The sequence below is a fragment of the Mixophyes fleayi genome, chromosome 1 (assembly GCF_038048845.1).
Source record: "Mixophyes fleayi isolate aMixFle1 chromosome 1, aMixFle1.hap1, whole genome shotgun sequence".
Classification (NCBI taxonomy): Eukaryota; Metazoa; Chordata; class Amphibia; order Anura; family Limnodynastidae; genus Mixophyes; species Mixophyes fleayi.
Window position 1 is genome coordinate 243,367,346 of NC_134402.1, and position 25,866 is coordinate 243,393,211.

At 41.2% G+C, this 25,866-nt stretch overlaps 1 protein-coding gene across 1 annotated transcript in view; it reads right to left on the reverse strand.

The window, feature by feature from the left end:
- The window catches only part of LOC142152200 (zinc-regulated GTPase metalloprotein activator 1B-like), a 77,470-nt gene that overhangs the window by 2,324 nt on the left and 49,280 nt on the right, over nt 1–25,866 (reverse strand). Inside the window, exons 12-14 of the mRNA XM_075208566.1 lie at nt 23,116–23,164; nt 5,771–5,839; nt 5,412–5,477 (exon numbers count right to left, since the gene is read on the reverse strand). Coding sequence (XP_075064667.1) covers nt 5,412–5,477; nt 5,771–5,839; nt 23,116–23,164 — 184 coding nt within the window. The remainder of the gene's footprint in view (nt 1–5,411; nt 5,478–5,770; nt 5,840–23,115; nt 23,165–25,866) is intronic.

Sequence of the window (25,866 nt, forward strand, 5' to 3'; positions counted from 1 at the left end):
GGCACAGGAGTGTGGCTCCACAAGCCAGGGGAGGGCACAGGAGTGTGGCTCCACAAGCCAGGGGAGGGCACAGGAGTGTGGCTCCACAAGCCAGGGGAGGGCACAGGAGTGTGGCTCCACAAGCCAGGGGAGGGCACAGGAGTGTGGCTCCACAAGCCAGGGGAGGGCGCAGGTGCGTGGCTCCACAAGCCAGGGGAGGGCGCAGGTGCGTGGCTCCACAAGCCAGGGGAGGGCGCAGGTGCGTGGCTCCACAAGCCAGGGGAGGGCGCAGGTGCGTGGCTCCACAAGCCAGGGGAGAGCACCGTTGCGTGGCTCCACAAGCCAGGGGAGGGCACCGCTGCGTGGCTCCTCAAGCCAGGAAAGGACACCAGTGTGTGGCTCCACAAGCCAGGAGAGGGCACCGGTGTATGGCTCCACAAGTCAGGAGAGGGCACCGGTGTGTGGCTCCACAAGCCAGGGAAGGGCACAGGTGAGTGGCTCCACAAGTCAGGAGAGGGCACTCTCAGCCACATCGGATATATCAAAAAATCTCCCTGTATTCATTACATGCAAATGTTTATATGACATAATTCTGTGTATATTACTTATCCACTAGTGCATACCCTAAACAGTTATTAGTGCCCAATGGGAGCTAGCAGTGTTGTGTGCTGCAATATTGTTATTGTTCCAGTGTGGCTGCTGGTCCTGTGGGTAGTATGGTGCTTTCATTCTGCATTGCTGTCACTGTCACACTGTATCACATAAATAACCCTTGTTGCCTTACAGGCTCAGTACACTCTAATGTAGTGGAGTAGTGAATGAGGTATGGGGGACAATGTGCTGAGGAGGCAGCATGCCTAATTAGCACATGCGAAGACAGGGTAGCATTGATGAGTCCAGCAGTACACAGTATGCTGGAAGAGAATGAAAGCTGAATGAGCGAAGATGGTGGCACTAGGCCTTTACAGAGACATGCATATTCCCACCATGCAATGGCTATATGGCCCACTCTCCCACTGTGATGAATACCACCATTCTCCAGCCCTGGCTGCAACTGCCATTCTCCTCTCCTCCCTCAGCTGACACCAGATACTCAGGTTGTGCTTTTCTCTCCCTCCCCCATCCAGACTCTAAGCTCCCCAGGCTGCTCCTCTGGCTGAAGCGGCAGCAGCTGGAGATGTACACTGCTCCCTGCATTGGCTGAATGTACCATTCAGCTTCTCCCGAAGTCTACTTCTACTGCTGCAATCGACATTGCAGATGCCTTGGTCCCTCCTGACCTTCTCGGCATTTAAACACAGCACGCAGGGGAAGTGCACGTCTATAACACATTTTCATCTCCACAAACCATTTTGCTAGGTGTTGCCAAAAAAAGTTCCACTTCTAAACTGAATTTCTCTGTAGTGTAACTGCCATCTATAAGTATTACTAAAGTATAAATAAACCTTATATATAAAAAGGGTAAATGTCTTATTTCTCATAAACATCTAAACTTTCCGTGTATCTGTACAGATGCAGGTTTTAAATCTTCATTTAAGATGATGGCCATGCACACCACTGTGATAAATGCTATTGTTTGAACTGGATGCACGTACATACAGTACTATGCAAATGTTTTAGGCAGGTGTGTAAAAATGCTGCAAAGTAAGAAAGCTTTCAAAAATAGAAGCGTTAACAGTTTATTTCTTTCAATTGACAAAATGCAAAGTGAATGAACAGAAGAGAAATCTAAATCAAATCAATATTTGGTGTGACCACTCAAAACAGCATCCATTCTTCTAGGTGCACTTGCACAAAGTCAGGGATTTCGTAGAATTATAACCAGCTGTATGATTAACCAATCATACCAAACAAGTGATGATGATCATCATATTTTCATATGTAGGTTGAAACAAAGTAATTAACAGAAACTCTATAAGAGGCTTAAAACTGGGTGAGGAACAGCCAAACTCTGCTGCAAAGGTGAGGGGCTGTGGAAGACAGTTTCATGTCAAAGATCATACACCATGGCAAGACTGAGCACAGCAACAAGACACAAGGTAGTTATACTGCATCAGCAAGTTCTCTTCCAAGCAAAGATTTCAAAGCAGAATGTGGTTTCAAGATGTGCTGTTCAAGCTCTTTTGATGAAGCACAAAGAAACAGGCAACTTAGTGAATCAGATGAAAGACATATCATGTTTAATTCCCTTCAAAAATCGGAAGATGTCCAGCAGTGCCATCAGCTCAGAACTGGAAAAAAACAGTGGGACCTAGGTACAAGCATCTACTGGTCGGAGAAATGTGGCCAGAAATGGTCTTCATGGCAAAAAAACCATACCTTTGACATGGAAACAAGGCCAAGCGACTCAACTATGCACGGAAACATAGGAGCTGAAGTGCAGAAAAATAGCAGCAAGTGCTCTGGACTGATGAGTCAAATTTTAAACATTTGGCTGTAACAGAAGGCAGTTTATCTGCAGAAGGACTGGAGAGTGGTACAATGATGAGTGTCTGCAGGCAACAGTGAAGCATGGTGGAGGTTCCTTGAAGTATGGGGCTGCATTTCAGCAAATGGAGTTGTGGTTTTGGTCAGCATTAATAGTGTTCTCAATGCTGAGAAATACAGGCAGGTACTTATCCATCATGGGCAGCACGGTGGCTTAGTGGTTAGCACTTCTGTCTCACAGCACTGGGGTTATGAGTTTAATTCCCGACCATGGCCTTATCTGTGTGGAGTTTGTATGTTCTCCCTGTGTTTGCGTGGGTTTCCTCTGGGTGCTCCGGTTTCCTACCACACTCCAAAAACATACTGATAGGTTAATTGACTGCTATTAAATTGCATTTAGTCTCTCTCAGTCTGTGTGTATGGTAGGGAATTTAGATTGTAAGCTCCAATGAGGCAGGGACTGATGTGAATGAGTTCTCTGTACAGCGCTGCGGAATTAGTGGTGCTATATAAATAAATAGATGATGATCATGCAATACCATCAGGGAGACATCTGAATGGCTCCAACTTTGTTCTGCAGCAGGACAACAACCCAAACATACAGTCAATGTCATTAAGAACTATCTTCAACGTAAAAAAAAGTCCTGGATGTGATGATTTGGCTCCCACAGAGCCCTGATCTCAACATCATCGAATCTGTCTGGGACTACATGAAGAAGGATCACTGAAGGATTTGAGCAAGTCTATATTCACAGAAGATTTGTGGTTAGTTCTCCAAGATGTTTGGAACAACCTCCCTGCAGAGTTCCTTCAAAAACTGTGTGCAAGTGTACCTATGTACACTTATGTTTTCTTCTTTTATCGTGTGTGTCTTACTGGCACTTTGCCATCTCCACTTGGATGTTCCCACGCTACCTAAAGGTTACCTATCCAAAACAGAACTCATCATCTTCCCTCCTCCAAGTGTCACTATCTACGCTAGTCTCATCCATGGTTGAAAACAGCACATTTTCCTAGTTTCACAAGACCATTGCCTAAGTGTGATACTCAACTCCACCCACAGCTTTACTCCACACATTCAGTCAATTGTGTTGTCATGTCACCTGCTTAAAAATATTGCCAGAATATCTTTATCTCTCTGGATATTACCAAAACCCTTATTCTTGCTCTCATTATATACCGACCTTGACTACTGCATCCACCTGCCATCTGGCCTTCCCCTCACCCATCTTTGTCCTTTAGAGCGCGCCCTGAATGCCAAGGCTAGACTGATCTACTTCTCTTGCCAATCCTCGTCCATTGCAAAATACTGGCTAACCATTACCTTTAAAAATCCAACTCAAGCTACTCACCCTCACCTTCAAAGCCCTCACCAAGTACTCTTCTTCATACATCTCTAACCTCATCATGAGACACTATGTATCTCCTTCTCAGATCTTCCTCTCATCACCTCTCAGATAAACATTTCTCACTTCTGCCTCCAAGACTTCTCTTATGCTGCTCCCCACCTATGGAACTTCAATTCCCTCAACCTTCAATCTTGCAAGCGCTCACTCAAAACCCACCTCTTCACTATAGCCTAATCTACACCCCCATGATACTATTCCCTCTGGTTCTATCACTTCAATCCAAAATTCAGTCCCACTAGCTCCTATTGTTTCAGTATTGTCCTCTGCCTCTGGACTGTAAGTTCTCACCCGCAGGGCCCTCTCTACCGATGTACCTCATTCTCCAACCTTGTATGTAGTTCTGTCCGGTGCTGCAGTGTTTTTTGGCCCTTTAAACACGATGATGATGATAAGGAGGGACATGGGGCCATTTTCTCCCCAAACCAACTTGAATTTTGCACCAGCTCAGAACTGCCAAACATACTTTGCACCATCCTTCTGCAGTTCTGCAGAGAAGTGTACTTTTAAGCACATTCCGACCAATGTAAAAAATAAAAAACACACACACACACATAAAAGTTCCACATGTAATAAAGTATATTCAAATGTTCCCTAATGTTTAGTACAAAAGTTAAATGTAATGAAAGTGGAACCTGTAGGATACAGTACCTATGTGGATTATAAATTTGCAAAAGAACACACAGGAAAATAAAAATAAATATATAATTAATGTCCCCTAAAAAAGCATTAATGATAAACCAGTTCAAAAAAAAAAAGTGTTTTCTTTTTAATTTAATTAACACGTTACTGCATGCATATGAGATTGTCAACACTGCTGATCAATATTTAGACTAGCCCCTTAGCTGGAGCAAGACGTGGCTGCGTGCGCTTGAGTTTGGCTGTAGTAAGTGTCCTTTGCGTATGAACACGTAGCGAACAGGGCAGCGTTCACAGACGTATCTCCTGGTTCTGGGCATGCACATAGTGATTTGCGGACGATATGCTCAAAATCGCCAGATGTGTGCCTTGATGAATCAAGCCCTAGATGTGCACCCATGTGAAAAATCTGGGTTCACTGGTGCAAAACAAAACGATTTATGGTGTACATCCACAATAAGACTTTTCCTTCATATTTTGAAGCGGTTTCCACTTATTACAAATGAGGCAAACATTTTCTAATGCACCCATAGGCTGGTAGTTAGTCTAGCTCTGTAAACATTTTACTGCCATAATTAGCTCTATTTTGGATTTATCTCTGTTCACTTTACAGTTCACACATCTACTTTGCTAAGAAAAAATGCAAATACAGTAGGTAGCCACAACCTAGTTAAAATATATACACAGGCTGAATTATATTTGATCCAAGATCGTCATACGTCTGGAATCTGCATCTTACATACATATGTATGCCTTGTGCAGGTTTTACAAAATAAATTTATTTGTAAACAGAAAAGCAACAATGTCACCACATGACTTTAGTCATTTAAACTTAGATATGTATTTTCAAATGTTTCATTGATTTATTTTAATATGGTGTTAATTAGTTTAAGTTATAAATACATTATGTTACGAAATGTAACAAAAAATGTTCTCCAACATAACATTGGTACAACCAACCTTTAATCGTATAACCTCCATAGAAATCCCATTTCTGTTTTTGATATTCTTTTCCCAAAGCAAATTCTGAAAAGTCAAAAACATAAATGGTGAATATATTATCAAACAAAAAAACCTGAAATAATTATCTTCTATGGGGCAAATTCAATTTATCCGCGTTAATATAGGAATAACGCAGCCTGCGCAGTATTACCGTTCGTACGGTAATTTTAATGCTGATTTTTGCTCGCATTTCCCAGGGCTACGAGTAAAAATCCAGGTTAAAATTACCGTGTTAAAGGTAATAGTACTAACACCGCTTTAATCCTAGACTAAAGTGGCCAAATTGAATCTGCCCCTATGAATTTTTCTGATCTTACCTGTATAAACATATTGAGCTTTTCTTCAATCACATTTCCAAAGACCTCAAATGTAACAGTCACAATGTTCTGTGAAAAGAAACAAAAATTATTAACACACAACAGTGAATAGCAGAGTGTAAATTTGTTACATAAAAGGTGCATTGTTGAAAGGTGGCACAATCATGGAACAATAAAATTTGTTGACTATTTGTCCACACAAGTTTTACCAGATTTAGTTGTTCACCATTACAGCATCACACATTTTAATCAGCCTGTCACACCGCACACATGCCAGATTTTCCAGGAGTTGTTCCTTATTGTTTAAGGCCTATACACACAGCTATGCTAGGCCAATTTGGATGAACACATCTGCACAGCATGTGGCTACATTCTAGGTTATTTCCAGAGTGCTACTGGGCTGTGACTAAAGCTGGGTATACACTACAGAAATTTCCACCAACTTTTTATGCCGAGCGATTTTACATGCGATTGATGGTCCGATCGCTCGGTCCATGGACTGCATACACACTAGCCTTGTTTTAGACGATAAAGGGAAGAGCGGATGTCCCTTTAGCGACTTTTTGCAGCCATGTTGTCGTGAACTATGACTGTAATTTCGTACTCACTGTTGTGGATTGGTCGGTAACTTATACACACTACACAACGGAAACGAGATTGGAACGAAAATATTAAACGGTACGACAAACCAAATGAGGTGACAATCGTCCATTTGGGCAGACTTTCGACCATCGTGTCACTACACAGACTGACCCGACTTTTGAACGAGCGGTCGTATGTCGGCTGATTGAGCCGACTGTTGGACGAAAACCGTGTAGTGTGTACCTAGCTTAACACGACTAAAGGTTAGGAAAAGTGGAAGTAATGGTGTCAGTTATGAGATCATTTGTTTACATAGTGCCTAATGTACTTTAGTCAGTATTGACTGACACATTGTAGCAGATCCACAGGCAGTACTGATTTATATCACTTGTGACCTGGAAAACCTGCCCTGGTAGGGGGCCCTGAGGACTGGGTTTCTGAAACCCTGGATTAAAGTATATGCATGTTGCCTAAAACTGTTTTTAAAAGCTAAATTAACAACCAAACTTTCACTATATCTGAAATATACCCAAATTTATTCATATATGTATTATTGTGTATAATACAGTGTGCTTTTCACCCAATTCTACTTGAAGTCCAAAGAATAATAGTCCAGCATGCTCTTCTTTTGTCAGCCACATATAATCATAAATCCGTTATAGGGTTTTTATCCACCTCCAAAATGTATTTTCATTCTGCATCTTCTTTTTAATTATCAGATGTCCATGAGCCAAACAAATCACTAGAATAAAATACTTATCTCACTAAACAGATAACAGTATATTTGTAAGTGTTTTTCATGTTTCAAAGCATTCAAACAGGATCAGCATACGCCCTAAACGTGTTTCGGCACCAAGCTACGTATCTGATGAAGTCCCAATGATGAAAGCGTAATGGGACCTTGGCTTGGCACAAAGTTTGAATCCATCCGTAAAATACTTTTATTAGTTTTTAAATAAACTTAAGAAATCCAAATTAATGCAAATAATACAAAGTAATACAAATCTACAATACAAAAAATAAAATGAAATGTACAATATGAAAAAAATGTATATCTAAGGCTCATTAACATGTATCAACAGTGCTTTTGCAATCCAGCACATAGATTTTAACTTGCATTTGACCTATTTGAAATAAAAATTTTATGCATTAATAAAGCATTGAGAGCACATTTTCAGTGCATTCGATGGGACCCATGTAACTTTGGTGTGACCTGCTGATCTTGGCTGCTTATTACCAGAGAGAGCAGTAATACAGCTCCTGAATTTGACTTGCCTTAATTGCAATATTTAATAGCCAAATAGGCATCAATAATAGTTGTTCTTCATCTATCTATTATTAAATAAAAGGCATTATTGGGTCCATCCACTTCTGCCGCTAAGCCCCAGCAAGGGTCACTTAAAGCTCATTTATGGGTGGTTAAGGAATATGCAATGGAAATTGATGGATTATACCTGGGTCATCATCATCTATTTATATAGTGCCACTAATTCCGCAGCGCTGTACAAAGACTCACTCACATCAGTCCCTGCACCATTGGAGCTTACAGTCTAAATTCCCTAACATACACACACCAACAGAGAGAGAGAGAGACTAGGGTCAATTTGATAGCAGCCAATTAACCTACTAGTATGTTTTTGGAGTGTGGGAGGAACATCAGTGTGGTGAAGGTGGGAGCAGCGTGGTGAAGGTGGGATAAAAGGGGCAGCAGTGTGATGATAGGGCATACATCATATTGTTGTGATTGTATAGCTATATAGTGCTTTATTTAAAATAAAGCAATGCACAAACCTGACTGTTACTACGGTAACAATTACTACAGTAATAATGCTCATTATTACCGTTAGTACGGTAATCTTTAACGCTAATTCTTGCGGGACCCGCGAGCAGAAATCTGGGTTAAAATTACTGTATAAACGTTAATACTGCTAGCGCCGCGTTATTCCTAGAATAACGTGGCTGAATTGGATCAGCCCCATAGTATTGTAGGGCAAAGGGGGGAGGAGTCGGGACTGGAGAAGGGGAGTAGTCTGGACTGGAGAAGGGAGGGGCTGTGACTGTAGAGGGGGGGGGGGGGGATAATCTATAAACCGCCCCCCCAAAAGAAAAGTCTAGATCCGCCCCTGCCCCCATATGCTACAAGAACAAAATACTTAATCTTTCACATTAAAGGAAAAAGGAAATCACAGACACAAAATTGATTTTTCCACATTTTTAAAGCCTTTCCATGAAATAGGTAAGATACTATATTATTTTTCTCTTGAAATTCCCCCATGAAGAGCCAGCTGTTTCTCTAGTCATTCTATTGTGTGTGTGTGTGAATATACAGTGAGGAAGTAGGCCTGTTGCTTTTAGTACCATGTGGTGATCACTTAAGGAACTGTAAAGGATCAATGATGGTTTGAGAAAAGACCACTAAGTTGTTGCAGCAGTATTTCACGCCCTCGCTATGTGAGTCTGTACTCGTTAAGACTTAAAACAGTAAGATCTTTTTTGTGAGAAAATATTGCCCTCATTACACCTCATCTGAGGCAATAATGTTCTTTAATCTGTTGGGTGCTAAAGTAAATAGTGACGTGTACACGCAAATCCATTTCCAAGTGAGAATCCTAAATAGGTTTCTGTTAAATAAACAAAAATAAATTCCCCAAAAAAACACAAGTGCTCATTTCACAGACTGAATCAACTGCACCTTTTGCTATGATGTTTTTCTTTCAAACATACTGAACTAATTTAGTTCCATATCGCTTGTTTTTGCCTATAAAAATATATTATTTTTACTTTAAGAACAAATTTATATCTAATCTTGACTACTGTAACTCTCCACTACCAACATCATTCTACTGTCTTCCTATACACCTAATTATAACAAAGTATTATCCTTGACCTACAAAGCCATCCTCAATTTTGAACCATCCTATAAATGCAGTATCAGCTCAAAATACATTCTTAACCGCTCACTAGGTTCATCCCAGAACCTGTTGCTCACCACCCCTTTTTTGTTTACTTCCACAAATGGGCATCAACAGGACTTTGCAGCATGGCTTCTATTCTCTGGAGGGCTCTACTATCCTTCATTACTCTCCCAACTTCTACCCTTTAATTATTCAATGAAAACTCTTTTTCCAGAGGAGCTTATTGAGTCCAATTGATTGATTCTCCTCACACTTTCTACTGGCCATGGTGCCAACCTGCTTACCCATACTTTGTCTCCTTGCATTCCTATTTATTGTACATTGCAAGCTCTAACAACTAGGGACCTTTTACCCTTTCATAACAGTTTGTTTCTAGTATGTTAGAAATTGTAAAGCGCTACATAAATCACTGGCACCGGTTAATAACAACAGTAATTTGTAATGCAAAAAAGGAATTGTACTTTTTTTTTTAAAAAAGTAAAATGACCATCTTGTTTTAAACTTTGACTGGTAACGAGTTGTATGAGCTAAAAGCTTTAGAAAATGATTCTTTAGTGCAGATCAGATACAATATTATTGTAAGAGGGACAATGCACTTTAATAGCATTGGACGGAATTGACAAAAGTCTTTTTTTGCTGTCATGTGTCCAGGGTTAGATGACTCCACCAAAGCACTAATGCAGAGGGCACTATTTGAAGGGAAGTAACTTAACTATGGATGGATCAAGACAGGATATCAGCTCTCGTGTGTCAGTAACTAAGCCCGTACACAGTCTGCTACATGTAGGAAAAGGAAGTTCCCTAAGCTAAAATATGTACACAGTGCGCCTTAGTCTTACTGCTTAAAGCAGAATAATTGAGGGGTGACTGTCCCAGTAACACCTCAGCTTTTTGTTTTTTGAATGAAATCCTTATTGTTCTTGGTAATAAAATCAAACAGCATAGCTGTTCGGAGGGAGATTGGTGCAGTTTAAGGTGATTAATCTTAAGGATCTTTGAAGACCTAAACACCTAGGTAATTAACTACAGATCACAGCCATGTTAACACTATGAAGCACAAACTGCTGCTAATCCCTCTTCACACTACACATAGTAAAAGTGAGAACATTTGTACACAGGAAGCTATAGTAAAGAAATGCAAAGCAAAGGGCTTTTTTTTTACTTACATTAGCAAATTACATGCACATATTAATAAATTACAAAAAATTAAAGGTGATGAACTAATACTCAATGTGTATATTTATCTGACTAATCTGATTCAAATTAAAATCATTTTATGGATTGTATGCAGTGGTTATATGCCATTATATAGTTCACACTGTTTTGTACTACACTGTGTTATATTACACTGTATGATTAAATTACATTTGTTTACATTTTATTGATGCACAACACATTGTGTACATTGATGTATAGTTTCTCAATGTTATTCTACAGTGAAGAAGAATACAAAAATTGAGCACTGGTTATATAATAGTACAACTGTTTGCAAAGAGACACATTCAAGAGTGTGGACATTATTAAGATGTTTTTTTAATAGGTACTGTATCCTCCCAAAAGTTCTGGATACATTAATGTTTGTTTAACAGTATGGAAAAACAGGATTTTTATACTTACTTTAAAACTTACTTACTTGGGGAACACATCTGGGTTATAGTGTAGGGATCCAAGCGTGCGGGCACTTTAAGACTAATTAACAGTTCACCGTAGCTCCTCCCCCTCTCCTGTAAGGCCTCAGTTTATGTTAACCAAGTCTCACAGAGAAGGAGAAAGAAAGAGAGACAAACAAAAAGGAGGAAACAACAAAATGCTTCTAAACAAAACAACTATCACAACATGTCATACAAAAGGAGAGCCCAAAGCATAAAGGGTAGGTGCCCGGTGTACCTCAATGGACTAAGAGAAAAGGATTTAACATGAAGTATAAATATCCTATTTTCTCAAGCATCCATTGGGGGACATTGGGAAACATTGGGGATGTCCCAAAGCTGCCATCTTGGGTGGCAACGTTCAGAACAAACAGCGCAAAGCACCTTTCTCCTAAACCTGGCATCTCTGGATGCAAACACATTAAACTTGTAAATCGAGTAAAAGAGAGGACAAAGTAGCCACCCAACACAACTGCTCAGTGAAGAGGCCATGCCGTGCCACCCAAGAAGCACTCACCTTGTGGAGAGAGCAGGAAGTTTCTCAGAAACAGGCTACCCTGTAATCTAGCAATTGTAACTTTAGAAGCTGACCAGCCGCTCTTAAGCATATCATAGAGAACCAAAAGATCCTCAGTCCTGCACATATCTTGAGTCCTACGCACATATGTACGCAAAGCTCTGACCACACCCAGAGAAGGAAGAAAACCCTCGTCCTCTGAAGACCTACTCTTGGTCAGAGCTAGAATGAAAATGCCCTGCTTAATATGGAATCTTAATGTGGAATCTGCATACCACTTTAGGTTGGAAGCAAGGTTTAGTTCGAAAAACTGCCCTATCCTCATGACAAACTAGAAGAGAAGATATGCAGGACAAGGCTATTAACTCAAACTCTTATAGCCATAGAAACAGCCAAAAGGAAAACACAGGCTTCCATGTAAGGAATTTCAAATCAACAGAGTCCAAGGGTTCAAAGGGGGAATGCTTGAAAACATATAACACCATGTTTAAATCCCAAGGAGCGATCTTCTTTGAAAGAATCCCAAAAGAGCAGACAACTAAACCTTAAGAAAGCTAAGACTCAAGCCAGCATCCAGCCCTTCCTGTAAGAACATAGTTAACCTGGACAACGAAAAGAAGAGGTGGGGAATGCTTTCTTTTCACATTAGGTAATATACGTCCCCAAGACTATGATTTTTAGAATTTTTTATGAACCTGGCTTCCGAGCCCGAAGCATGGTCTGCACCACACACTCAGACAATCCTTTTGCTTGGAGGATCATGGCTTCAACAACCATGCCATTAAAGCCAGGAGAGGGGTATAGAGAGGGAGGAGCTATGGTGAATTGTTAATAGGTTTTAAAGTGCCTGCACACCAGGATCCCTACACCATACCCCAATGTTTCCTGGAGTCCCCCAATGAATGCCTGAGGAAATAAAATACCTTTCCTCCAGGCCAATACGTTTTTCACCCAGGTGGGTGTCTGCGGCTGCATAGTCACTGGCCAAACCTGGTGACAGTGCTCTGAAGATGCATCCTGTATGTGTTTCTCAGCCGCTAGGCTACAGCAAACCACGGTGTTCAGCCACTCAGTATGACAGGCTGCTAGTAAACTAATTGCTGGTTAATGCTTCAGAGAAGTAGGAGGTCTCCACACACTAATGGACGAATGGATGAAACTATCCACTAATCAGAGTGCAGGAAGCTCTCACATGCTCTCTACAGCACGGGACCAAAAGAGGGGCAAGTAACTAATTTTATTTGCCTCCAAATATCTGGGGTCTTATTCTTATCACCACAGAAATGATGAAAATGGGGGGGTGGTCTGTATTAAAAAGCTGCTAGAGATCAGTGGTTTGATTTTTTACCAACCCAGAGAATAGAGAAGGAGGGGAGTCTGCAATATAATGCCACCAGAGATCTGATATCAGATCTTTTGTTTATCACCAACAGAGATTAGGGTGGGAACGGGTTATGCCTTATAAAGCCACAAGAGACTTGGGATCTGTATAGTAAAGCCACACAAGATCTGGAGTCAGCTTTCTGCCTTAATCTAGGTTTTCTCTCTCTGAAGTCAACCACCTTAATTGAGTACAATAGTGTTGTCATTATTACTTGTATATAAACTATAACCCTGGGTATGAGACAGTGCTATGCATCTAATGATTAAACCAAACCCCAATCCCATAAATTATCTTCTTCAGCTGCACCAAAATGTATGTCTTCTATCAGGCAAGTTTTATTAGCAGGATAAAGATAAAGCTTTTGACCAGAGCATAGCAAGATTATTGATATTTTTCAAAAAAAAAACTACCCCTAATGGAATATGACGATTGCAATACAGGCTGATGAATAACACTAAACATGTAACACTAGAAATGCTATGTGTAATGTAAATCAGTCAATAAAATGCTCTGTGTATTGTAAATAGGACACAAGAATGCAGACTGTATTACATATAGGCTATTAGAATGCACTCTGTATTGTATAGAGGTCACTAGAAAGTTCCTGGGATGGTAAACTGGTCACTAGAGTGCTCTATGTATTGTATAAGGGTCACTGTAATGATCTGTGTATTGTATAGAAGTCAATGTAATATATATTGGTCAATAGAATTCTCTCCGCATTGTATAGAAGTCACTGGAATGATCTGTGTATTGTATAGAGGTTACCAAAATGCTCTGTGTATTGTATAGTGGTACTAGAATGTTTTGGATTGTACAGAGGTCTCTACAATAGTCTCTGCTTTGAATACTAGTCAGAAGGGGCTGGTAGGCATTATATTTGATTATAATTTATTGTTCATATATTTTACAGGCTATATATATTACATCCACATTAGACAGGTCTGCATATTTTTTGCCAAGCCAATTTTTTCTTTGCGGCGTGCTGGTAGTAATGACTGGGGCAATTGTGTTTGCTTCTCTCAGGCTAAAAGTTGCCAGTCAGCCCCTGGAAACCTCAGTGGCTCCTATCTCCATTTGAAACCCAAGCACATATGGATGCACTGATGCTGCACGTTGGCTGTAGGCAAGGAGTAAACTACTAGTCCTATTGTACCCTGCTCTCTTTCTGTCATTGTGAACGTCAGGAGTTACCCGTACATACCACTTTTAGCAAGAGAGGGTGGGAGGCTCTGGGTCTGCAATGTCTCACACACAATGATGGTGTGAGACGACACCGCCATTAAGTGTCTTCAGTGACACTGGGACGAGGAATGACATCAACACTAGCCTTTCTGAAGGCAATAAAGAGAGAGCTAATCCAATCATTCAATTTAATTTCCCTTTATCGAATTGTTAAATAATCAATAATATAGATATATGATCATATGTAGATATTCAAGCGATCAATCGGATATGGCTGTCTACTAGCTGTAGCCTTGTCTCCCCAGTATGTCTCATCGACTCCTCTGCTACAGCACTCTCTGGTGATGTCTCCCATTCCCCCACCCCCCTCTCCATTCCCTGCCTCTTCCCTGTAGGATATGACTTCCCCTGTGTTATCTATTTGGTTTGATGTATATTTGTGTTTGATACCGGATGTTTTCATCTGTCACTTAAACTGCGATTGTCAGTATCCTCATTTTTGTTTTCTCTGAAAAATTTAATAAAAACCTCTTGTTAAAAAAAATATTTAAATCGAAGAATCATATAACTGTCCTCCTTTATGTATGTACTATAAATGTCTTTCTGCTCTGTCATATCAAAATTGTAGTCTGTGCAAACTAAGTGCTTTATAATTACAATTGGATTAAAAATAATAGGATTACAAACAATAAGATCAAATTGTAACACCTGCTCTTCAACTATATATTAATATAAATTGCAAATAATTTAAACTGTTTGTAGAGAAACCTAAAAAATTGTTTGTATGGAAAGCGTAAGTGGTGCTCCTGCAGAAACTGTACAATAAACTAACTGTACAATAAACTTTTCCATTAAAATCTTCACATCGATGGCATTCAGTGCTTTCTGGTTCATTGAGATGCTAACGGCACAGTTGCCAGGAAGCTTTTTATTTCCACAGTTCTAAGGCTACATTTGTACATGTGCAGCTTGTTTTATGTAAGGACCAGAAGCATTGACTACATGGCGAATGACAATTCAACTCATTGCACGCAAAACATTTCAGATAAAGAGCAAGTGTGACACATGAATTAAAATGTTGCATACAAACGAACACAAGTTATATAATGTCATAGGATTTGTTGTTTTCCTTAAAAAAAAAAACAACATAGATTTGTATAAGCATTCATTTATTGCTGCTTTTCTCTATGGCATCCACTTTGTATATAAAGACATATAAAGGCAGCACGGTTTGCTGTGGTTAGCATTGCTGACTCCCACCGCTGTGGGCACGGGCCCTACATGTGTGTAGTGTTTATGCTTTTCCCAGGGTTTACGCGGGTATATTCCAGTTTATCTTGTTTCCTACAATTTGACTAATTAAATTATTTATTTATGAAGTGCTTATATAATAGCTATGCAGAAATACAAAAAAAGTAATACCTACATTTCATTAAAAATATTGAATTAGCTGCCAAAAAAATATTAATTTCAGATTAAAAACTAGAAAAAAAGCATAGAAACTAGGGATGTGCACCGGCGACTTTTGAGGTCTCGTGTTTTGTGTTTTGGATCCGGATTTTCGTTATTTTTGAGGTTCGGATTTGTCTCGCAAAACACTTGAGGAAAGGTCTCGGTTCGGATTTAAGGTATTGGATTCGGATTTTTTTTGAAAAAAACATAAAAAGTTTAAAAATCAAGTTTTTGGGCTTATTTTCACTCCTAGGCTATTATTAACCTCAATAACATTCAATAACAAGCATTTCCACTAATTTACAGTGTATTCTGAACACCTCACAATATAGTTATTAGTCCAAAACGTTGCAACAAGGTATCTTTCTGGACTGCGTAGAGGAGTGGGTCACCACAATATATTATAAACCCTGAACTTTTATGATTCGCACCAATAATTGTACCTGGACTGCGTAGAGGAGTGGGTCACCACAATATATATTAAAAACCCTGAACTTTTATGATTCGCACCAATAATTGTACCTGGACTGCGTAGAGGAGTGGGTCACCACAATATCTTAAAAACCCTGAACTTTTATGATTCGCACCAATAATTGTACCTGGACTGCGTAGAGGAGTGGGTCACCACAATATCTTAAAAACCCTGAACTTTTATGATTCGCACCAATATTTGTACCTGGACTGCGTAGAGGAGTGGGTCACCACAATATCTTAAAAACCCTGAACTTTTATGATTCGCACCAATAATTGTACCTGGACTGCGTAGAGGAGTGGGTCACCACAATATCTTAAAAACCCTGAACTTTTATGATTCGCACCAATAATTGTACCTGGACTGCGTAGAGGAGTGGGTCACCACAATATATATTAAAAACCCTGAACTTTTATGATTCGCACCAATAATTGTACCTGGACTGCGTAGAGGAGTGGGTCACCACAATATCTTAAAAACCCTGAACTTTTATGATTCGCACCAATAATTGTACCTGGACTGCGTAGAGGAGTGGGTCACCACAATATATTAAAAACCCTGAACTTTTATGATTCGCACCAATAATTGTACCTGGACTGCGTAGAGGAGTGGGTCACCACAATATCTTAAAAACCCTGAACTTTTATGATTCGCACCAATAATTGTACCTGGACTGCGTAGAGGAGTGGGTCACCACAATATCTTAAAAACCCTGAACTTTTATGATTCGCACCAATAATTGTACCTGGACTGCGTAGAGGAGTGGGTCACCACAATATCTTAAAAACCCTGAACTTTTATGATTCGCACCAATAATTGTACCTGGACTGCGTAGAGGAGTGGGTCACCACAATATCTTAAAAACCCTGAACTTTTATGATTCGCACCAATAATTGTACCTGGACTGCGTAGAGGAGTGGGTCACCACAATATCTTAAAAACCCTGAACTTTTATGATTCGCACCAATAATTGTACCTGGACTGCGTAGAGGAGTGGGCACTGGGCACCACAATAAAATATATAAAAAACCTTCAACAGATCTGCATTACACTACACATACGGCTGCTCCTCCATCCTCTCCATCATATACATGTTGGAGTTTTAGCGTGTGACAACCTCTTGTTTTTGATAATGTCAGTGCATTTTGAATATTTTTCAATTTGCCCCACACCACTGAATGTACTTTATCTATGATACGCAATACGCATCTATCTATCTTGACTGCGTAGTGTGGTGGCCCCGGTACACAATTTGGTACCGAGGCCACAATATAATTAAAAAACCCTCCACGTGTCTGAATTCCACCAAACAAGTATCTGGACTGCATAGTGGGGTGGCCCCGGTACCCAATTTGATACCGGGGCCACAATACCTCCTCCAAACATGGTACAGACAATTCGTCATTGAGATCCCAGACAGACAGGGTCAAAGTGTTATTGTTTGACTTTGTAAACCCAAAAAACTGTCCCTGTTGCACATAGTCGTGCAATGAAGACTGACTTTTTCATTTAAAGGCACGATCTTTCAAGTGTAGTGTTTGTAAGTCTAAGTCATATTATACTTTTGGTAAAATTGGTTTATTTTGTTCCTCTTTATGGTAATTAGTAATAGAATTAAAGTATGAAATAGAATTAAAGTATGAAATAGAATTAAAGTATGAAATAGAATTAAAGTATGAAATAGAATTAAAGTATGAAATAGAGTGGTATAGAGTTGTAGTGTGGTATAGATAGAGTGGTCCACACAATATAATAATAAAACTCTCAACTGGTCTGAATTTCACCAAACAAGTATCTGGACTGCGTAGTGTGGTGGCCCCGGTACACAATTTGGTACCGAGGCCACAATATAATTAAAAAATTGGGCATCAACTGTCACCGTTGTTTAATATCTGATACACCTAAATATGGACTGCACAGTGGAGTGGCCCCGGTAGTAAATTTGGTGCCGGGGCCACAATACCTCCTCCAACTTCCAAGTGTAGTGTTTATATAGACAGACAGCGTCGAAGTGTTATTAGTTGACTTTCTTAACCCTAAAATTGTCCCTGTTGCAAATATTCGTGCAATGGACAGTTACTTTTTTATTGAAAGACTCAAGCTTTCAAGTGTAGTGTTTATAAAATATAAACAACAATACAGTAGTTTTAGAGCACGTCAATACCTCTTGTTTTAAATTATGACACGGCATTTTACTTTTGGTTTAATTTCTTGTATTTTTTTAAATTTGGTTTTACTTTTTGAACATGGCAAACGACTGTTGATTGGTCATATAATGCCAAAAAAAAAGGTCCAAGATGGAATTGTCCTTGGGCCCTCACACCCACCCTTATGTTGTTTAAATAGGACATGCACACTTTAACAAACCAATCATTTCAGCGACAGGGCCTACCAAACAACTTTGGCTGAAATGATTGGTTTGTTTGGGCCCCCACACCAAAAAAGCTATTCATCTCTCCCTGTACAGACTAAACAGGCTCTACTGAGGCAAGATGTCGTCCTCATCCTCAACCTCTGATTCCTCTCCCCCTACAGTGTGTACTTCCTCCTCATCACACATTATCAATTCGTCCCCGCTGGACTCCACAACCACAGGTCCCTCTGTAGTATCTGGAGGGCAGTGCTGTACTTCATTGAGGAATTGATTATTCATTTTTATAAACATCATTTTTTCAACGTTGTGAGGAAGCAACCTCCTTCGCCGCTCACTGACCAGGTTCCCCGCTGCACTAAAAACTCTTTCCGAGTACACACTGGAGGGGGGACAACTCAGGTAAAATAGAGCCAGTTTGTACAGGGGCTTCCAAACTGCCTTTTTTTCCTGCCAGTAACAATATGGACTGTCTGACATGTCTACTTGGATGGTGTCAGCAAAGTAATCATCCACAATTTTTTCTATTGTGACAGCATCCAATGCAGCGAGAGTAGACATGTCTGCAATGGTTGGCAGGTCCTTCAGTCCGGACCAGATGTTATCAGCATCCCCGCCAGTGCCTCTTTTGGGAAAACTGAGCTTTTTCCTCGCAGCCATAGATGTGGAAGAAAATGAGGGTGGAGCTGTTGGCATGTCACGGTCCTCTTCAGAGGACAATCTCCTGACCAGCAGGTCTTTGCACCGCTGTAGACTTGTGTCCGCCGGAAACAGAGACACAACATACGCTTTAAACCGAGGATCGAGCACGGTGGCCAGAATGTATTCCTCTGACTTTAAAAGAGTGACCACCCTCGGATCCTGGCAAAGCGTACGAAGGGCTACATCCACAAGAGCTACATGCTTGGTGTAATCGCAATGGCTTACCAGCTCCTCCCTCACTTTCTCCAGCTGCTTCTGCAACAGCCTGATCAGGGGAATGACCTGACTCAAGCTGGCAGTGTCGGAACTGACTTCTCGTGTGGCAAGTTCAAATGGCTGCAGAACCTTGCACAACACGGAAATCAGTCTCCACTGCGCTTGACTGAGGCGCATCCCCACTCCTTTGCCTATGTCGTAGGTGGCTGTGTAGGCCTGAATGGCCTTTTGCTGCTCCTCCATCCTCTGCAGCATATAGAGGGTGGAGTTCCAGCGCGTCACAACCTCTTGTTTGAGGTGATGGCAGGGCAGGTTCATGCTTTTTTGATGTGCCTCTAGTCTGCGGTAGGCACTGGCTGAATGCCGAAAGTGTCCAGCAATTTTGCGCGCCACCGCAAGCATCTCCTGCACACCCGTCACTCTTGAGGTAATGCTGCACCACCAAATTAATGGTGTGGGCAAAACATGGGACGTGCTGGAAATTGCCCATATTTAATGCCCGCACAATGTTACTGGCATTGTCTGACACCACAAATCCCCATGAGAGTCTAAGTGGGGTAAGCCACTGGGAGATAATTTCCCTCATTTTCTCTAATATGTTGTCAGCGTTGTGCCTCTTATTAAAGCCTGTAATGCACAATGTTGCCTGCCTTTGCATGAGCAGCCATTTTGTAGATGCTGCTACTGATGCAGCTGTTGCTGTTGCTGCGGAAGGGGATGCATCTACCCAGTGGGCTGTCACAGTCATATAGTCCTTCGTTTGCCCAGAACCACTTGTCCACATGTCCGTGGTTAAGTGGACAGTGGGTACAACCGCATTTTTAAGAGCACTGAGGACACTTGATCGTACTTCTCTGTACATTTTTGGTATCGCCTGCCTAGTGAAGTGGAATCTCGAGGGGATTTGGTACCGGGGACACAATACCTCCATCAACCCTCTAAATCCCACTCCACTGATGGCGGACACCGGGCGCACGTCTAACACCAACATTGCAGTTACAGCCGCAGTTATACGCTTTGCAATAGGGTGACTACTATCGTATTTGGTGGTCATGGCAAACGACTGTTGGACGGTCAATTGTTTTGTGAAAGACTTAGCGGTCTTACGACTTCCCCTCTGGGAAGATGACCGACTAACAGCAGCAACAGCAGCAGTGGCAGTAGTAGGCGTACCGCTGCAGGATTCCTCGGATGAATCCCGTATTGAGGAGGACTCAGTCTGGCTGCTGACTTGGGCTGCAGGACTGAATCTGATGGAGATTGTGGAGGAAGTTGACGAGGAGGGTGTTGCTGGTGTGTATCCAACTGGACCACGGGATTTAGGTGTCCCTGTACCGATGAGGGTCCTAGCCCCAGTTCCTGAACTAACCACTGAACTATGAAGGTTATTCAGGTGACGTATAAGGGAGGATGTTCCTAGGTGGGCAAGATCCTTACCCCTGCTTATTTGAGCTTTACATAAGCTACATATTGCCATACATTGGTTGTCTGGATTTGGATAAAAATAACTCCAGACCGAAGAGGTGCATTTTTTGGTCTTCTGACCAGGCATGACGATGGGCTTTTTCATCCCATGGACATCAGCTGTTTCCCCCCCTGGTGCCTCATTTACAATAACCACATCACCATCCTCATCATCAAGTTCCTCCACAGCGCCAGCTACATCATCAATAGCCTCCTCCCGAGCCACCTCTTCCCGTACAGTGATGGGAAGGTCAGGCTTGACAACCACCAACACCCTTGGACTCGCCTTGGGGATTTGTGATAATTTCTCTTTAGAAGGCAGAGTTGTTTGCTGTTTTGTTGCTGACAGCATAACTCTCTTCAATTTTTTGTAGGGGGGGGGAGGAGGAGGAGGGCTAAGATCCGTGGGTGAAGCTGAACCACTAGTCATGAACACGGGCCAGGGCCTAAGCCGTTCCTTGCCACTCCGTGTCGTAAATGGCATATTGGCAACTTTACGTTTCTCCTCAGATGATTTTAAGTTTCTCTTTTTGCTACTTTTTCTTAACTTGGGCTTTTTGGATTTTACATGCCCGGTACTACGAGATTGGGCATCGGGCTTGGAAGACGACGTTGATGGCATTTCATCGTCTATGTCATGACTAGTGGCAGCAGCTTCAGCATTAGGAGGAAGTGGGTCTTGATCTTTCCCTACTTAATCCTCCAAATTTTTGGTCTCCATTATATGTAGCACAAGATACTGCAGAATGTGTGAACTTGGTAATATTGCAGTACCAATGGACTTATACTGCTGGATTGGTTTTGCAAATTTGGTTATAATTATTATATATTTTTTTTTTAAAAAAATTTTTATTTTTTTTTACTTTTTTTTTATTTTTAAAAAACTTGGGAATAGTGGGGAAATAACTATGCCCTTAGAAGCACAGAGCACAGGACACAGCACCACTGGACTGAACAGGACACGGCACAGGACCCAGCAGCACTACGGAACTCAGCAGGACAGAGCACAGGACACAGCACCACTGGACTGATACTGCAGAATGTGTGAACTTGGTAATATTGCAGTACCAATGGACTTATAATGCTGGATTGGTTTTGCAAATTTGGTTATAATTATTATATATTTTATTTTTTTTTAATTTTTTATTTTTTTTTACTTTTTTTTTATTTTTAAAAAACTTGGGAATAGTGGGGAAATAACTATGCCCTTAGAAGCACAGAGCACAGGACACAGCACCACTGGACTGAACAGGACACGGCACAGGACCCAGCAGCACTACGGAACTCAGCAGGACAGAGCACAGGACACAGCACCACTGGACTGATACTGCAGAATGTGTGAACTTGGTAATATTGCAGTACCAATGGACTTATAATGCTGGATTGGTTTTGCAAATTTGGTTATAATTATTATATATTTTTTTTTTTTTAAAATTTTTTATTTTTTTTTACTTTTTTTTTATTTTTTAAAAACTTGGGAATAATGGGGAAATAACTATGCCCTTAGAAGCACAGAGCACAGGACACAGCACCACTGGACTGAACAGGACACGGCACAGGACCCAGCAGCACTACGGAACTCAGCAGGACAGAGCACAGGACACAGCACCACTGGACTGATACTGCAGAATGTGTAAACTTTGTAATATTGCAGTACCACTGGACTTTTACTGCTGAATGTGTGAACTTGGTAATATTGCAGTACCAATGGGCTTATACTGCAGGATTGGTTGTGCAAATTTTGTGGTAATTAAAAAATATTAAAGTAGTTTTTGGTATTTTTTAAAAAAACTTTTTTTTATTTTTTTAAACACAGGGGAATATTGGGGAAATAACTATGCCCTTAGAAGCACAGAGCACAGGACACAGCACCACTGGACTGAACAGGACACAGCACAGGACCCAGCAGCACCACTGACCTCAGAAGGACAGAGCACAGCACACAGCACCACTGGACTGATACTGCAGAACACAGCACAGCACAGCACAGCACAGCACAGCACAGCACAGCACAGCACAGCACAGCACAGCACAGCACAGCACAGCACAGCACAGAACTAAACAGCACAGAGGACCACCTAACACACCCTCCCTCTACCCTGATCAATGCCCGAGTGAAGATGGCGGCGACTAGCGGGGAATTTATAGGATCCGAGTATCGCGAGATCCGACAACGGGATTATGAGTCAGAGCCTCAGTTTCACTTTTGAATTTGGCGCCAATACCCGGATCTGTCTCGGATCCGACTCGGATCCGCAACGTTCGGGTGGGCTCGGATTTCATAAATCCGAGTGCGCTCATCCCTAATAGAAACAGTGTACACCGCTAGCAACATGTCTTGAATTTGTTTTCTATATATAGGAAGTTAATGTTAAATGCCAATTGTTGTAATCCTAACACATAAAAAAAAACAAAACAAAAAAAAACATGTCTTACTTTATCAAGATGTGGATGAGCTGTACTGACAATCAGCTTGTCCTGCAAACTGAAAAGAAAAAGTCTTTATGGGTTAGTCATAAAACAAATCTACAGTATTTATAACATACCTACACAAATGTCACAAGTCTCTTAAATGAATAAGCCACACTTAACAAATACATGTCTCTTTTAATTTGTTTTATGACTGATGTGTCACACATATTCTAAGGTTACAGAACTACTGGCATGTTAGATGTGTTTCTTAACACTAGTAAACACGTTGGATTGATTTTTATGCTTTTCAATTAATTGAAATGCGGAAATATACGGAAATGAAACAAGTGGCATTGCTACCGCAAGTAAAAATGCTAATGGGTACAGTAACACTAGGAACAATCATTTCTAGTATCAGATACATTTACATGTATTTTACAAAAGTAAAAAAATTATGTAAACCACATTTAAAAAATGACAGTGGTTATGTACCCTTACTAACTCTCTGCAAATTGTGTTTGTACAAACATATAAAAAACATACCTCCCAACATTTAGAAAAACAAGATCAGTACAAAACAAGCCCCGCCACCATTCCACCTAAACGCCACCCATAAATGGGTAAGCTTGCGTGAAACTCAACCACTTTTTGTTAAACCCCGACCCTTCTGCTGCCCGCGAATCGACTGTCCTACCAAAACCGGGACAGTTGGGAGGTATGCAAAAATCATACGGTGAATATGCTAACTAAACCAGATATCTATCCATACTGCACATAATATTTTTGTTCACCAACATAAAAGTTCTTTTGTTTTATACATTTAAAGGTATGCAAAGCTTTAACCTATAACTTGGAATCATAAATTCACATTGGAACATACTCAAACAAGATCCCGAACTACGCTCAATTCTTCCCCAGAAACCAAGTATCATTTTTAGAAAAGCCCCAGACTTAAAAAAGAAGCTGGTTCAGAACCATTTCCTCCCTAAGACATCCATACAAACTACCTTGATCCCACATCAACACCAAACAGGATTCTATAGCTGTGGCAAGTGCATAGCATGCAGGACATGTGGCATGAGAAGCACGAAGCCGACTAACACCTTTCAATCCACCACCACTAACCAAACATACAAGATAAAGGATTTTATCACCTGCGACACTAAAGAGGTAGTCTATTTCCTCCAATGTCCATGCCCAATACAGTACGTAGGGCGAACAATCCGACCACTGATAGTAAGACTGTCAGAGCATGTACGTAACATCAAACGGAGCCTACATACCCATAGTGTTTCGAACCATTTCCACTTGAAACATAACAGTGACCCATCCTTTCTCACATTTATGGCGATCTCCAAAATCAAGAGAAATTGGCGAGGTGGGAATCTCACTAAAATCATTAACAAGGAAGAGCACAGAAGGATCTTTGAATTAGATACGCGGACTCCCAAAGGCCTTAATATACAGTTCGATGTATGCAGCTGTCTGTAAAACTCATATCACGCACGGCAAGGTCAGATGCACACCGTGCTGGCATACCACTCAGTCCATGCCCTCCCTCCCGCTCACTTCGATCGTCCAACGATCGTCGCCTCTCTTCCCCTCTGATTACCTCCTCTCACGCACGTATCCAAGACTTCTCCCGCGCCGCTCCCCCCCATTGGAACAAGCTCCCCCGCTCCATCAGAACTTCCCCTAATCTGTCCTCTTTCAAACGAACATTAAAAACCCACCTTTTCCTTAAAGCCTTCCAGTCTCATGCCTAAACTCCCTCCGGTCGGCTACCTCTCTTTCTCATCCCTTCTTCCCTTCTCCCCCTTCCTCCCGTCTCTCCGTCTCATCCATGTGTCTGTCTGTCTTCCCCTCCCTTTAGATTGTTCGCTCCTTTGAGCAGGGCTCTCCTACCTTCTGTTTCCATCACTTTTAACTGCGCTCTCCAGCTACTCAGCTCACCTCCTCTCAGTCCCTCTGCCCTCTGTCTCCTCTCGCTTCTCTCCGCTCCCCTCAGTGACTCTCAACCTGTCATCCGTGCCCACCCTCTTGGGCCATAGTTACCTGCCTGTACTCACTTTTCCCCTCCCTCCCTCTCTTTCATGCTGTGCCTGAGCCCCCAGAGTTATAGTGCTTACTGTTACTTGTACTGTGCTGTTTCACCTTGTACTGTGCCATTGTTTGTCCTTGTACGGCGCTACGGATACTTTGTGGCGCCCTATAAATAAAAATTAATAATAATAATAATAATAATGCCCGATCCCATACTGAACTCAGAAGCGATACTGGGTGGGCCTGATCAGTACCCAATGTGCGAACACTGGGGAATATCAGGTCCAGCATAGTGCATAATCTGGAGAGTTGACCTCCCTACCCAGTGATGGAGAACAGACGCATACAAAAAAATACAGAATTATTCCCTCCTGAGAGCACTATATCTAGTAGTACTGAAGTCAATTAGTTAACAATCTGCAATGTCAATTATATTTTCCCTTGGTCAAGACATCCCATGTATATCTACATATATACATAAGGTCAGTTTTTAGATCATCACACTATTTTACCACTCCCTTTATTATAATTAGGATCCATATACACTCAATGATCCGCCATAAACTACAGCCCATCAGGGATGCATTGGCTAACATGCCATCCCTGTGTATTTACATGCTGTCCATAACATACGCGGTCTATATTATATATGCACACAAATGTGTATGATAATGAACTCACTTTCACTCAAAAACATCGATCTGATTCCGTTGCATGTATCCATATATTCAA